We start from the raw sequence: 15,871 nt of genomic DNA, 5'->3' as shown, positions 1-15,871 counted from the left end.
CAATATCCAAAGCAGACCACCTCATCTGTTAAACATGGTGGTGTGGGTGCTATGGCATGGGCAAGTATGGCTGTCATAGATTCTGGCACACTCGTTGATGATGGACCTGCTGCCAACAGTGGCACAATGAATTCTGAGGTGTATAGAAACATCTGCTCAAGAGGCAGCCCCCTCAATTTACATCCATTTGAACAGGCCTTCCATAGGTGGGAGAGAAAACTTAAGAGGACAAGCCCCCCAAACAAGCAGGAGCTGAAGATGTCTGAATTAGAGGTTTGACACTCCGCACCTGATGATGTCTGTGAATCACAGACTTCAAGCAGTCATTGCATGCAACGAGACATGTGACAAAGTACTAAACATGACTGACCATCGTCAGGTCCCAAACATCGTGGTGTCTAAAAGTAGGGGGTCCATGCGTCATTTCTGCATGATGTGACTGAAATGTATGCAAATACCCTTAAATGACAATGGGCAATGTGCACTTTAATCACGTCTCAATTGTTTAAAGTGTAAATTTAAACTGTGGAGCAGAGGGGTGAATCAAGGAAAAACGTGGCTTTGTCCCAAACGTTATGGAGGACACTATGCAGTACATTCCTCTGTGTGGCAAATTATCTACCCATTGGCTTATCTACTGTGATTCTGAGTTCTTATTTTCTTTCTGAATTAAATATGACATTCCAGAAGTCAAGTCTTACAAAATGCACCAAATATCTGGCCACAATTATAAGTTGGATAACATAAATTTACTTTAGGTACATGAGTTCAGGTACAATGTATGTATTTAAAATTACACCCAGTTCTGGTATAAGGGTAAAAAGGAAACGTGTACCACAGCTTTTAAGGGAAAATGGGAACCCATGTGAAAACTAGCGAGAGTCACCTTGGTGGGCTTCACGTGCTGGGAGTCCATCTGTCTGCTTTCAGAACCCGCAAATATCCCAAGGTAAAACCCACAAAGACACCTGATGGGTATGAACCTGGCAGCCTCTCGCTCTGAAGAACATTGGAGGACATTTCTCAGATGCTTCTATTTGTTAGAGAAAAACGGGAATCTGTTACTGCACCAGATACACTTGAGCCAGTTAGACTCTAAAAGACAACAATAAAAGAATATCCATTCCAGTACACCTTAACTTGTTCAATGAAAAGATCAGGCTCACCCAGTGGAAACATGAGAAAAAGTGAAAGAGATGGCCTTCTGCTAAGCCATAGTGACCTCAGAATTAGGGAAAATGGTATCAGTGACAGGAAGATCTAGCTAATGATAAACACGATTCGATTATCTGTACAGTCATTTACATGTCCTTGAGCTAAGCTGAAGACTTTCTGGCTTTACGATCCTTCTGCTGAACTCTGAACACACACACACACACACACACACACACACAATGATGGGCATTAAAGAGCCACAGGAATATCCAACATTTCTCCAACCTACACACAGAGTTCAACTGCTGCCGGAGTTCTAACCGGTTGAAGAACTTGCGTGGATGGCCTCTTCTCCAGACTGAGTGTTTTAGTCATTCTGCAGATGACAAGTCCTGTCAGTTAAAGAGAGTCTGGAAAGGCTGGTAACAGATTCATTCAGCAGCAAGCAAGGCAGCCTCGTGGTCACAGCTATACACGTACGGAACTAACAAATATGTACAAAATCTTAGAAATCAACAATTAATTCTAACAATTAGGCTAAAAAAGATTAAAGCGAAACACACCGTCTGTGCCTTCAACGCAGAGGTCCAAGAGGAGCCTTCCAGATTCACATTAAACATTACATGATAAGAGTAAAGACAGCGAGCGGTCTTATTCAGAAATGTCACAGCTAGGTCTTCCCCAAACTGATGAGCTCTAGCACTCGTTCTTAACTGGGTGACACTGACAGATCTCACCAGCTTCTCGCATATTTCATCCTCACTACAATACATGGATGTGCAAGCACTGAGGATTTCTTAAGCTTGGCTAAGATATGTTTTAGCAGCCAAGACCATGACCTGACTAATAAAAAAGTAACACTGAGCTTTATAAAATGCAACATAAAAGGAGTATAAGCACCTCTTGTCATTTTCGCACACTATCCCTAACAAGGATGGCGTTAGGCATTGCCTTCATCCAGTACATTTAGAAATCCAGCGGAATCCCCCGGAGGTTCTTGATGGACTGGCCATATTTTATTGATTGCGCAGTGCCTTTAGGTTTTTGCCCTTAACATACTCGCCTTCTTGACCCCGCTGCAGCTTTTCCAGTTGCCCAGAGACTGTATGATCTTCATCCGCAGCAAGCCAGTTTCTGCCACGGCAGGGTTTTAAATAATGAAAATGGCAAAGTTACAAACAGCCTCTTAAAATTAGAACGGTCCATTATTACTTTGTTATATTCTCCCGACTTTTATAGGCAGCAAATTACAAATTAACGTCCACATTTTTACACCAGTAACTAATAACACAAGTACCATCTGACCAAGAATGGGCTCATTTAAAACTTCATATGAAATACTGGCTCGATGCAGTCATTTTTTTTTCAAAACAGTGGCACAAGAAACACTAGGGGGCAGTAGAGACTTAATGGTCAGAGAATATTTGCAAAATAATGAGAACAAAGCACCAATAAAAAGATGAAGAGTTTATGATCACGTATGCGTTTGCTCTGCCCTGCAGTTCTTTTCTGTGTCTAAAAACATTCAGTAGTTTGCAGAGCATACGCCATAATAACAAGTTAGGCCGGACAAACGCTGACTACACATGCATTTTGGACTTGCTGAGGGGTTAATAAGCACAACGAAAAAAGTTACCCCTTGGCAAGGCAGTAAATGATGCCAACAGGAACGAGTTAGCATTGCTTTCAGGTTTTGGAAAACTATATAATTTTGAACAACAACCTTGTCGGCTAATACATAAAGGCTCACATTTTCCATACTGCTCATCTCTGTCCTTCTTGTCATCACAGTTATTATTCTATGATATGAGAAAACACGCGGTTGTTAACTTTTCTTCTTTCCTTTGATAGTAAAACACATCCGCCCTGGACAGCACAAGCACACATATCAAATTAACATAATTCATTCATAATAAACAGAAAAAATAAAATTATAATTGGAATGTTTGTTTTCTCTCCTCAATTATGTGCCTAGGATCATTGAAAGGCTTCAAGAGAGTCTTGTCCAGAAGATCCTCATGTCGGCCATAGTGAAAGAGCTCTCCCTGAAGGATTCTGGTTTCCTATTTACGTAGACCTGGAGAGAAGAGGGGATAAAACAAAAAAAAATAAATAAAATGAAGAGAGATTTAGCAAAGTGAAAAGATGAGCCAAGTCCCTTTCAGAGTAAAATGTTTAAATCCTTGGCCTGTGGTCTTAAACTCATTGCTGCATGGAGCACAGTACGCTACGTGTCCGCTGACTTGCACCTCGCACGCTCTGTCAGGGCTGAATTGATCGACTAATTAGTTCAGTGAGATCCATTTGTTGTCTCTAAACCTTGCAAGGCAATTCATTTCTAAAAGGCAGACGGGGACTGGAAACCGCAGAGTTGAAGGTTCAAATCCCAAGTGAACAAGCCGCTTTCCGTGTCTGTTCTCTCACTGTGGAAATTAATATATTCAAATATTGTTGCATTGGAGTTCCAAAGAAAGGCGCTATTTAATAAAGTATCTATCTATCTATCTATCTATCTAAAGACTGTCAAGACCCACTTTATCTAATTCAGGGGCTCGGTGGGGAGAACCTACCTGAGCAGCATTAGGCACAAGGCAGGTAAGGCTGACATTAAAATCAATGTTACATTTTGACTCATTTTCTAGTTCTAATATTTATTGACCGTCTTCTTCATTTGCTTAAATTATAATGAGAACCATAACATCTGCTTTCTGTTTCAAACAATCTGAATGCTACCAACTGTGAAGAATTGAAAACAACATTTAAATGGCACTTATTTTATATGGTGGTTGTCATGGTGAGCCGTGTCACCAGCAGGGTGACAAATACAAAACACACGCCAATAGTTCTACACACCAGTTCTGGTGAATTCAAAATTCTCTGCATTGAAATTCTCTTTAAAACAATTTCTGCCCCAATACGTTAACAGAACAATATATGTGCTTATAAAATCTTTAAAACGCTGAAGTAATGGATTCCCATTAAATGTTAGCAAAGTCAAAGACAAAAGTGAAAGTCCTGGCGCGCCAGCGGGTACAAAACGCCAATGAAGTCCTGCGACAGGCCGCCCTCTGCAGACAAAGTGGCAAGTTCCTGAAGACAATGACTCTGAGAGGTTAACAAACACCTTTACGACGTCCATAAGTAATGTGTGTGTGCGACTTTACCATGCGCTCCACCAAAACCCCAAGTAACTGGACAGTGTAATGCACTTCTTTGTTAGCTATGCCAGGGAAGTTGCTTAACAAAAAGCTTCACAAGTCCATTAAAAACAATCGATTGGCAATCCTTTAATTATAGGGTGTAATTTTTGAACTTCCAAGTTGTGAAAAGTTAATTGAAGAAAACCTAACATTAATGATTGTGGTCTGTAGGGGGCACCACTGAGCCCCAAACGCTCAGACACAATTGCACCTCAACAGTCCCAGTTCAACTAAAGTGTTTTTAATTTAAACGCTCCTTTCATGCAGGCATCCTGAGCACAACTCCTTCTCTTCTTTTTCTTCACCTTCACTATCTCCTCCTCACCCGACTCTCTCTTTAACTCCAAACCCGAAAGAACGTCCAGTGCTGGGAAGCAATTTCAAGTCAGGCAGGACCACCACGGTTCTTGTAACATCAGTATCCAAGAGCTCCCACTGGTGGCCCCCACAGAACCTGACAGGGCAGGCTAATGGGACCACAACTCCCATGCTGCCCTATGGATGTCCACACTGGGGCTTGCCAGATGGGATGCTGCCACACAGTGCAGGGGAGACGCTCTGCTCATAGCAAGCAGTCAATCTCTGTGCTGACCTTCCAGGTTCCCGAGTCCATCATGGATGACGCTCAGTGGATGTTAGGACGCCACTCTCGATGTAGCTGCTGTTACATCTTTCCACCTCTGCATGCTGGCGTATAAAGGAGGTATTGCTCCCTCCCTGGCCTTCTATTATCAAGGCCTCCTGGACAGGTAAGGAAGCGGCATCCATAGTGGTTGGGATGCCAGTCTGTTCATCTACTATCTAATAACCAATTTAATCAAAGCAATTAAACCCACCCTACATCAGATACCTACTGTTTCTGAAACTAATACAAAAGAGTGCCACACTTTCTAAAGAAGAGCTTGTTCTTCTTTATTAGAAGACATCAGAGTGTTGTTGTTTTCTAAGGATGCAGCAGCCTAACAGCGAGAAGAAACAAACATGAGTGACCTGCACATTGTAACATACCCTTACTCCCTTTTCAGACACATTTGTAAATTGTTTGTGTATGTATTATAATTCTTATATGATGATGAGTAAATACATTCCATTATATATTACAAATTTCTTACAATCATTTGGCCTGTGATTAATGTGTTTATTTCTCAGATATAGATAAGTGCAAAGTATTTTAAAACCGATGAACAAAGTAATAAAATCACATAAAACCTGTTTTGTATTGTCCCATTGCTCAAAAGTCGGCAAGTTTGAAACGTTTGAGCCTCCACTTGATACTGTCATGATGGGCACCAGCACCCTGTGATGCAGATCTGGAAAATGGGTGATCGTGTTTGGTTGTAGTCAGCCTGTGCTCTGTGAGGATGTGCTGTGAAACTGGACTTACCACGGACAGCGATCCCTAATTCAACTCCACGAGGTGAAGCAGAGCCTCTATTGTCTGCACGAGTTCTGGACATACTGAGGACACGGCCTTCTCTTTAGAAAAGCCACACTGCCAATGGTGCTGATCCACACAGAGGAAAAGTCATAAGAGCTTTGCCAACCCTCACCTGTAGTTTTCATGAAATACAGACACTGGGTCGCAAGAACCGGTGAAGAAAGAATACAGACTAGCATTGGCAGAGGAGCACGACCTTTGAGCGATCTGAGAAGTTTGGTTGTGTCAAATTTCAGTGGTATTGTGTACCAGACCTCAGCTATACAGGAAGCATAGAATGGCTTTCCCAATCATGTTCAGGAAGCACAAAAGCAGATCTGAGCCGCACACATTCACCAGAGGAAACAAACGAATGGGGTCTGGCAAAGCATACGGTATATGATATGTTCTCGGTGTCATAAAGCACATTTGCAAGATTTCAATGGATTTTTTCGCAGAAGTATTTCGCCATTGCCTAATTTGCAAGCCCTTGACCTGAATATGCAAACAACTGGAAGTACAATAAATTGTGTGCCCTTGTTAACTGCCAGCTCATTAGAGGAATTCAGCACAAGTCAAGCACTAATAGGGCAGACTTTTCCATTGCTTTCACGTATAATTTAAAGTTTGATATGGCAGCTGTTTCTGCTTCATTAACTACAAAGCAAATTTGAACTTGTGTGCATAGACAGGTAGTGCAGACTTGGGGCTGAAGAGGAGAGAATGTTGCTACTGTGTCAGTGAGAGTAAAGCAACACCACTTTATGAGCTCGAAATGCAACAAAATCATAGATGCAATATCTATCTATCTGTACCTATCATATAGTGCCTTTCCTATCCATCTATCTATCTAACTGCCTTTCCTATCCATCTATCTATCTATCTATCTACCTATCTACCTATCTATCTATCTTAGTGCCTTTCCTATCCATCTATCTATCTATCTATCTATGTATCTACCTATCTAAGTGCCTTTCCTATCCATCTATCTACCTATCTATCTACCTATCTACCTATCTAAGTGCCTTTCCTATCCATCTATCTACCTATCTATCTACCTATCTATCTATCTATCTATCTATCTATGTAACTGCCTTGTCTATCCATCTATCTAAGTGCCTTTCCTATCCATCTATCTACCTATCTACCTATCTACCTATCTACCTATCTTAGTGCCTTTCCTATCTATCTATCTATCTATCTATCTATCTATCTATCTATCTATCTATCTATCTTAGTGCCTTTCCCATCTATCTATCTATCTATCTATCTAAAGTTTGGGTACCCTTTCTTAAAATGTCTGTTACTATGAATAATTAAGTGAGCAGAAGATGAACTGATCTCCAAAAGGCATGAAGTTAAAGATGACACATTTCCTTAATGTTTTAAGCAAGATTACATTTTTATTTTCCATCATTCACAGTGTGACGGACAGCCGGGTCTCATGCCCGGCAGGGACGCCCCTGCTTCTTCTGTTCCGGGGGAGTCGCCATGGGCAGTCCAATACCTCCCCCGGGACGCTTGGTGGCAGCCTCCCTGGCCGACGGTGATTCCCCAACCGCCCGCAGGGCTCCATGGGAGATGGAGTCCTCCACAGCTTGGTTGGGGCCCAGCATGGCCGCTAGGGGGAGCTGCCTGCTTCCCACAGCCCGGCTGGACGAGCTTTCAGCCCCACCCGGAAGTTCAATTAGGACCAGGTGGTTAATCACCTGGAATGCTTCCGGGTGGGCTATAAAAGGCCCAGCCACCACCACTCGGGGAGCCAGGGTTGGGAGGAGGAGGACTAAGCTTGCGGAGGAGTGGTGGAAGAGAAGGTGGAGAAGTGAGTTTTGTGGCTTTGTGCTTTTGGGACTGTGTTTGGGCTGTGTGGTACGGGGAAGACGTGTCACACAGCTGAAGAAAAATAATAAAGCCTGAGTGTTTTGTACACATTGCCTCTGCGTGGTCTGTGCCGGGTCGGGCGCTATATAGCGCCTTTTACAACAGGTACAAAATACCAAAAAAATGAAAAGGGCCTAAAGCAAAGATTTGGGCACCCGACATGGTCAATACTTAGTAACACCTCCTTGGCCAAATATCAAGGCTTCTAAATGCTTTTTATAGCCAGCTAGGACTCTTTCGAGTTCTTACTTGGGGTTATTTAGTCCATTCGTTCTTGTAAAAGGCTTCAAATCCTGCAAGATTCTTTGTCCATCTTGCATGCACTGCTCTTTTGAGATGTATCCATAGATTTTTAATGATGTTTAGGTCGGGGGCTGTGAGGGCCATGTCAAAACTGTCAGCTTGTGCTTCTTGGTATTCCATTGTAGATTTTGAGTTGTGTTTCAGATCATTATCGTGTTGAAGGACTCATCCTTTTTTAAACTTCAACTTTTCTACAGATGATGTCATGTTTGGTTCCAGAATTTGCTGGTATTTGTTTGAATCCATTATTCACTCTACCAATGACATGTTCCTTGTGCCACTGGCTACATCACAAGCCCAAAGCATGATCGATCCACCCGCATGCTTAATAGTTGGAGACGTGTTCTTTTCTCTAAACATACCTTTGTACTTTGTAGCCAAAACGTTCTATGTTGACTTCATCAGTCCACAGGACTTGTTTCCAGAATGCATCAGGCTTGTTTAGATGTTTATTTGCAAACATCAGGTGCTGGATTTTGTGGCTAAGATGCTGTTTTTCTTCTTCTGACTCTACCATGAAGGTCTTATTTGTTCGTGTGTCACTGCACAGTACAACAGTGCACCACCACTCAAGAGTCTGCTAAATCTTCCTGAAGGTCTTATGCAGTCAAACCGGGGTTTTTAGTTGCTTTTCTATCAATCCAACGAGCAGTTCTTTCAGAAATGTTTCTTGGTCTTCCAGACCTCAACTTGTCCTCCACCATTCCTGTTAACTGCCATTTCTTAATACTATTACGAACTAAGGAAAGAGCTACCTGAAACTACTTTGTTATCTTCTTGTAACCGCCTCCTGCTTTGTGGCATTTGATTTTTCAGAGTGCTAAGCAGCGGCTTAGAGGATCCCATGGCTGCTGATTGTTGGGAGAAGATTTAAGGAGTCCGTGAATTTATATGGCTTTCCAATTTGCGTTTCCTAATGATGATTGTGAACAAGCCATAGCCCTAACAAGCTAATTAAGGTCTGAGACCTCTGTAAAATTTAAGTTAAAATATCTTGGGGTGCCCAAACTTTTGCATGGTGCTCCTTTTCTTTTTTCACTGTACAAAACAAAACCAATACACTAATCCCGCACAAAATGCAGGAAAGAAATGTGTCATCTTTAACTTTATACCTTTTGGTGTAAACTTACTTAACTGTTCACAGTGGCAGACATTTTAAGCCAGGGTGCCCAAACTTTTGCATGGCACTGTACATTGTAAAGTGTGGCCTGGAGGCAACTGAACTTTGGGTGTGGGGGAAAAACCACCTCTGGATGGGGTGTCAGTCACTCTCAGGCCACATTCAAGTGTACACTAAAGTCAGTCAGTTTTTGGCTGAAATGAATAGCACTCCTACTAGTTTAGCACATCTGGACCCTAAACTTTTGGCACACTCTTTTCTAACTCCTTGCACACATTCTCAAGTAAATGGAGGTCTGCCACTCTAACACATTGACTTTACTGTTTTAGGCCACTTGTGCGGTGTCACACTTAGTGTCAAATGTAGCTCTTATCTCAGACAAAGGTCAATTTTGATCTTAATAGACCATAAAATCATCTTCCACTTGATCTGAGAGTCAGATACATTTCTAATTAAAAACAGAAGCCAAGATCAATTCTGGGTTTTCCAATAATTGGTTTCACTTTGCGCTGTTTTCTGAAGTTCAGCTCAGTGAAGAATCCAGCAGTTGCTGTCTCATGAATAGTTTCTCCGATTTCGGTGACAGTCGACTGTAATTACATTACAATTGGATTAGGTCTCCTGATAGTTTCCCTCACTGCCATTTTCAATTTTAGAGGACACCTTGTTCCACACAGATGTATGGTTGCGCTGTGATTTTTCTCAGTTTCTTTATAATGGACATTGATGTGTTTCGGGGGGTTTTCAATGCTTTGGAAATTTTCTTTTACCCTTTACATGACAGGAACTGTTCAATAGCTGTACCATTTTATTTTCATATGTAGCTCTTAGGGGGTCTGCACTAAATGATCATGGGGCTTAACCTGCTCTAGGTTATCTATTCCACTACACACATATAGACACTTAAACTAATGGGATCTCAAAGATCTCTAGTTTCAACCACACATTCTTCCATCCAGTGAACAAGCGACATACAGTTTTAGAGGCACAAGGAACTGGATTTTATCCCAAAATTATCAAAAGCATGACAGAAAATACCAGTCCACCACAGGGAGCACACATGCTCGCTCATATGGGGTCAATTCAGAGTCACCAGAGTTAATCTCCCCTGCATTTCTTTGGGATTTTGGAGGGAGTACCTGCATTAAACCCTCATAGAGACAGTGGCAAAATCCAAACCAACTGTAATCAACTCTGCCAGGGCTGTGAGGAAGCACCTCCAACCCTTGTGCCACCATGCCACCCACCACTGGCTAAACCAGAGCCTACTTAGGTTAGCCGCAGCAAAGACGTGAATAATAATAGATTTAGTAATCCATACATATCTATTTTTATGACAAAAGTGTGAAATTTTTTATTTACATTTGTCTTTTAGATATCTTCATATCAACCAAGAGCAAAAAAAATTGAATTTCACATATTAACTCCATATTCAACAATAACATTAAGAAGTATCAGTAAATGAATGGATTAATAAAAGAATCCATATTGTAAAACAAATAAATGTGGGCACGTCTGAGGTGTTAATGTACTGAACACGCTTTGTGGTGCATTACACCCTAAAATATCACTGATGAGCTCTTTGACAAGCAGTCGGTCCCTTGTCAGTTAACAAAGGGAAACTCCTGTAGTTTTGCACAGCAAAAAGAATATGGGACAAAACGAAACAAAGCAGACAAATAAAACAGATGCATGGGAGTTTAAAGAGTTAGGATGCCATAGACTACTTATGAAGTACCAGTTAAAATGTTTCTACAGAGTACTTACAGGTACATCGGCTTTAAGAGTAGATGGGATGGTTTCTCATTGACATGGTAGAGTGGGAATGGATCAAATCCGCCAATAAAATCAACTGAAAGCCAAAAAAAAGGATCAAATAAAAAGAAAAAATTAACAAACATGAACATGTGTAAAACAAAAACTAAATAAAAACAAAATTTCAAAAGAAAAATGATACAAATGAGAAAAAAAACAATGTAAATTCAAAATGCAATGAAGAAAACTAAAATGTGTTTGTAGGCAGATCAATGTTTCATGTAGATTAAATCATCAAACTCCACCACAGCCCTGCACACATTTGCGCAAGCAGTTACAGCTGCTTATTTGTAGGCACCTTTCGACTCTAAAGCTGTGTGGGAAGATCAGTCAAATATGATAAAAGGAAAACCTTCGAGTTTCCATTTTTTCAAAAGATATTGCTGTCTTGTTTCCAAACCACTGCCTCAAGGAAGATGTAAGAGCTTTCTTTATTTTGGCACGTTATTAACAGATGCTGAATGAGTTCATCTATCAGGCTGAAAAACGGAAATTGTACTTTAATCAAAATCAGACTTTTCCACCTTATGCTTGAAAGGTACAAGATTGTGAGGCCACACCTTGCTGCAAGACTCAACCTGACTTCTAGTCAGATAGCCTATCAAATTTAATGAGCACGGTTTTTCAATTCAATTCATATTGATGTGATGTCAGGTTATACAGCTTGGTATTGCAGGAGGGTGACTGATTACATGACTCTGTCATGGCTGTTCATCATAGTACCAAATCTTATAATACACCATGAAAGTAGTGCTGTGTTGCTTCTGTTAGGCAGCTAATCAAAAACTAAGCACATCAAAATACCGTATTTATGCGTGTACCACGCACACATTTTTTCCCCGAAAATTAGCATTAGAAAATCAGGCGCACGTCATACACAAGGAAATGTAATTCTGTAATGTTTACTTCTTCTGCTTGGGCTCGCTCACTCGCTCTCTCTCTCACTCGCTCTCTCTCTCACTCACTCTCTCTCTTTCTCTCACTCGCTCGCGCATTTGCACTTTCTCTCTCTCTCAATCCCGCTCTCTCTCTCTATAAACGCTTCCTATACAATCACAACGCGCATCGTACACAGGGCAAAACGATTTTTGCGATTTTCTTTGTAAAAATTAGGGTGCACATCTTACACAAGGGCTCCTGGTACACGAGTAAATACGGTAGGCAGTAGTCTTGGACAATCTTTTTCTTTTTCCACTCTGTTGTGGCACGGCAAACATGAAACATCGAAGAGACACCACACCTATGCTCAATCTGAAGATCACTATCTGCACAATCTCTTTCTCTCCCCCCCAAACCCCCACCCCCCATTTTGCCTCCCCACTTGAGGCTGGACCCCATTTCACAGTCCCAGTCCTCTGACATACCTAGAGACAGAGCACGTCCAAAACAAAACAAGCCCCCAGCAGATATCTATTGCCAATACAGTCCAAATACTATAAACATAATATACATTTTCAACAGTCTTGAATTAGTAAGATAGTAAACCCAGGGAATGGTGTTAAAAAGTGGCAGCGGATAAGCATAGTAAATCCTAATGCAATACTAACAATAACAATAAACCAAGGGTATGATGTTAAACAGTTTCCATTAAAATAAAAAACAAATTAAAAGTTACTAATTTAATTTCTTCCACACATACAGGTACAAACATATACGCGTATAATTGTAATTAAAACATAAACAGAAAGTGGCCAAGAAGGGAAAAGGATGTATAATTATGGTACCAGTATCATTAGAAGCGGATCAGACAGCCAGTAATATCGTCTTTGCCATGCCATGACAGGATGCGACTCATGATTGTATTTCAAAAGATTGTCGGGATCACCTTTCTTAACTCTTTTTCTGCTTCCTCTGTAGTGGTAAAGATGTAATGCTTGGCTTGAATGTCCACTTTCAATTCTGGAGGATACAAGACGCTGTATCTGATCTCGGCTTTTCATAACTACTGTTTAATGTTGTAAAAAGCGGCACGTTTAGCAGCTGTTGAGGGTCAGAAATCAGAGAAAATACGAATGTGGTTATTTTCAAATATAATGTCTTGCTTCTGTCTGAGAAGTAACATTGTAGGCAGTTTAAACTGTAAGTTTTCAAAGCGCACGATGAAAGTCCTAGGCTTTGAAGTATTCAATCCACGTATGCGTTAAGCTGCTGCTATCTCGGTGTCTGTTTTGAAGTCCTCTCCAATTATTTTTGAGAATAGTTCAGCTATGAATTTCACTGGGTTTGGACTTTCACGATTCTTAGGTAGACCTTTGATTTTAATATTATTCGTTCTGCATCCATCTTCCACAGCAGCAAGTCTGTGTCCGAGTTTTTTGCATTCAGAATTTGTAACCGTTGCTTTTCCGTCAGCTGGGGATGCCAGCTATCTGCACAATCCAAAATACTCACTTTCCTTCTTTAACTGCAGCCACCAAAGTTGCTCACTGTATGTTTGTGGATATTGTATGCATTGTAACTTCAGATGAGCGCTCATTGACTGTTACCTCTCAAGGACAAACAAGGCCATTCCTACATCTTATGACATACTAAAATAAAATGAAATGAGTTTAAAAATGGTTTTTGAGCTGTAGCTACCTACAACCTATTGGGCTTTTCTTATGGTTATACAAGTAAAACCTATGACTGAAAAATGTAGGAAAAGTCATAATACCAACATAAAATTTATACCCTGGTGTTGGGTGTGAGTGTATTTGGCTTTTACTGTATTTTATCCATTCTGTTTTCTTTGATTTTACTGATTTCCAGTATCCATGATGGTTGCAACATTTTGACATTTTAGGCCAGGGGTTCTCAGTCACAGTCCTGGAGGGCCGCAGGTTTTTGTTCCAACCCAACTGCTTAATAAGAAGCACTCATTTTAGTTGCCTCGCTTATTAAGATTTTGACTCCTTATTGCTTATTTTAGTCTTAAACAGCTGTATTCTCACTTTTGAGTGGCTCTTTATTAGCAATGACATGCAAATGAGAAAATAGAGCAGCATTTCTCCATTTAGCTTGTTACCATTTACACCTGTGTGTATTTACCATACACTATAAAGAATTATTATTGGGTTTAATCAAAAACTTGGAAGGAAAGTGAAGAGAAAAAAAGTGAAGGACTGAGAATTACTCATCCATTTTAGCCTTCAAAACATTGGATGATATCCTTAGAAAGGGGAAGAAAATCTAGGATATGAGAATTACCTGACATAGCAGAGTTAAAACACTAGCAAGCCATGAAATTAAATTATTTGTAAGAATTGCTTTCTAATTAGGTAACCGGGTTGGAACAAAAACCTGCAGCCACTGCAGTCCTCCAGGACTGTGATTGAGGACCCCTGTTTTAGGCATTTGGCTACTTGATGTGGTCGTGTTAAGCTAGAACCATGGTTAAGATCAACTGCCACTCTTATTAATTTTGAATTATCAGGCTCATTTTTGGACTGTTACGCATCTTTTTTGCTGTCTTTGCACACTCATATTTTAAGCCATCATTTAATGCTTGTTGTCTTTCAGCAAGGTGGTGATTTTCATCCATTAGGGGCTAGTTTAAGTAGGCAGATGAGCACAGCTACTGTGGGTGAGTGAAGGAAAGAAGGGTAGTTGAGTTTAAAAGTAATTACCAAAACAGAGTAAATTGGGTTACGATTGTTTGCTTTTGTTTTCAGTTGCTTCACTTCTTTGAGTTTTAGAAGTCCATTGTTTTGGACACTCAAAATTTGTTCCTTTGTTTGGAAGAAAGGTTAGGTCGCATTCATTAACACTGCTTTCTTTTAGCAATGGACATTATGGTTAACAGCAATACAGCAGAGGCTACAAAAAAATAAGAAAATGGCAACAGCCAAGAAAAGAACACCTCATAAATTGACACCATGATGGCATCACATAAGTAATGCTAACAATAAACACTGAAGAAAACAGCAATCATAACACACCCAAAAATTCAATAAAACAAATCCCGGCGATTACAAAAGACTTCCTAACACTTGCAATTTACTCCACATGAAAATTAAAATATAACCTAAACAGGAGTGCGTCATTTGGCATTATGTTGTGAATGGCACTTGTGGATATAAACATCAAAGAACTACTATTAACCTAAACGATTTTTCAATAAATAAGAGAGGAAAATCTCAAAAAGTTCTTTCAATTACTTAAACAAATATAATAAATCCTTAAACAATTTAACAATGTGGAGTTAGGCTTTAAATGCTGGAGCAGAAGATCAACAAGCTTACCTGAGCTAGAAATCCAATTAAAGAGAACAACTGGCCTCGGATTAGGAAAATGCTTTGAACAAAAACCCCTACATCCAAGATTAGGAGCCCAGCTATTGATATCCGCTTGCGTTTTGTTCATCTTTGTAATCAGCTGGATATGCAATTTCAGTAAAGGCTTGCTTTTTACCTTAAGCATTCTTTTAATAACTTATTTAACTTTGCAGCTTTGAATACTGTGGAAACAGACGTGGCACATATTCACATCTACCAAAGCATGCCAGCTTCATTGATTTCTGACTAGTTTAAAAATTTATTCATCCCTGAATGTTTTTTTTCCAACATAGGGTTGCTGTAAGATGAGCATCAGGTGTAAGGCTGCAGCCCTTCTCAGGTATAACCCAAGCCCAGATTAAGATCCCACAGATCTTAGCTCCATTAACAAAGAGTCGATCATACTTTGAATAATGCAGTGCCCGAACCCCCAGTAGTTTAACACAGCGAGGTGCGTCAGGCACATGGAGACTCAATCGCTTCATTGAGAGAACTGGTGAAACGGCCACTTGCTGTTACAGGCCCCTGGGTGTGCAACAGATAAGTTACAGAGTCTGTCATACACATAGAAGGGAAATTTTGTGTTTTTAGAATGTGAGGAAAAATAAAAATACTTAAAGAGAAACAAGCACAGCGGAAATGTTCGAGCTCCACAGAGACATCAATGATGCAGGATGAAAATGTACGAAAACTCTGCAACTCCCACAGGCAATGCACTCCAGCTATT

At 40.5% G+C, this 15,871-nt stretch overlaps 1 protein-coding gene across 2 annotated transcripts in view; it reads right to left on the bottom strand.

The window, feature by feature from the left end:
• Nucleotides 1-1,706: 1,706 nt before the first annotated feature.
• nkain4 (sodium/potassium transporting ATPase interacting 4) overlaps nucleotides 1,707-15,871 on the bottom strand; it is a 240,531-nt gene continuing 226,366 nt past the window's right edge. Inside the window, exons 6-7 of one of the 2 annotated variants that reach the window (XM_039735556.1) lie at nucleotides 10,844-10,928; nucleotides 1,707-3,232 (exon numbers count right to left, since the gene is read on the bottom strand). In XM_039735556.1, the coding sequence (XP_039591490.1) occupies nucleotides 3,223-3,232; nucleotides 10,844-10,928 (95 nt within the window). In that variant the 3' untranslated portion in view covers nucleotides 1,707-3,222. The remainder of the gene's footprint in view (nucleotides 3,233-10,843; nucleotides 10,929-15,871) is intronic. The other variant, XM_039735557.1, reaches the window with a different exon arrangement.

The sequence above is a fragment of the Polypterus senegalus genome, chromosome 14 (genome assembly GCF_016835505.1).
Source record: "Polypterus senegalus isolate Bchr_013 chromosome 14, ASM1683550v1, whole genome shotgun sequence".
In the NCBI taxonomy this organism is placed as follows: domain Eukaryota; kingdom Metazoa; phylum Chordata; class Cladistia; order Polypteriformes; family Polypteridae; genus Polypterus; species Polypterus senegalus.
This window is presented reverse-complemented; position numbering and strand designations above follow the sequence as displayed.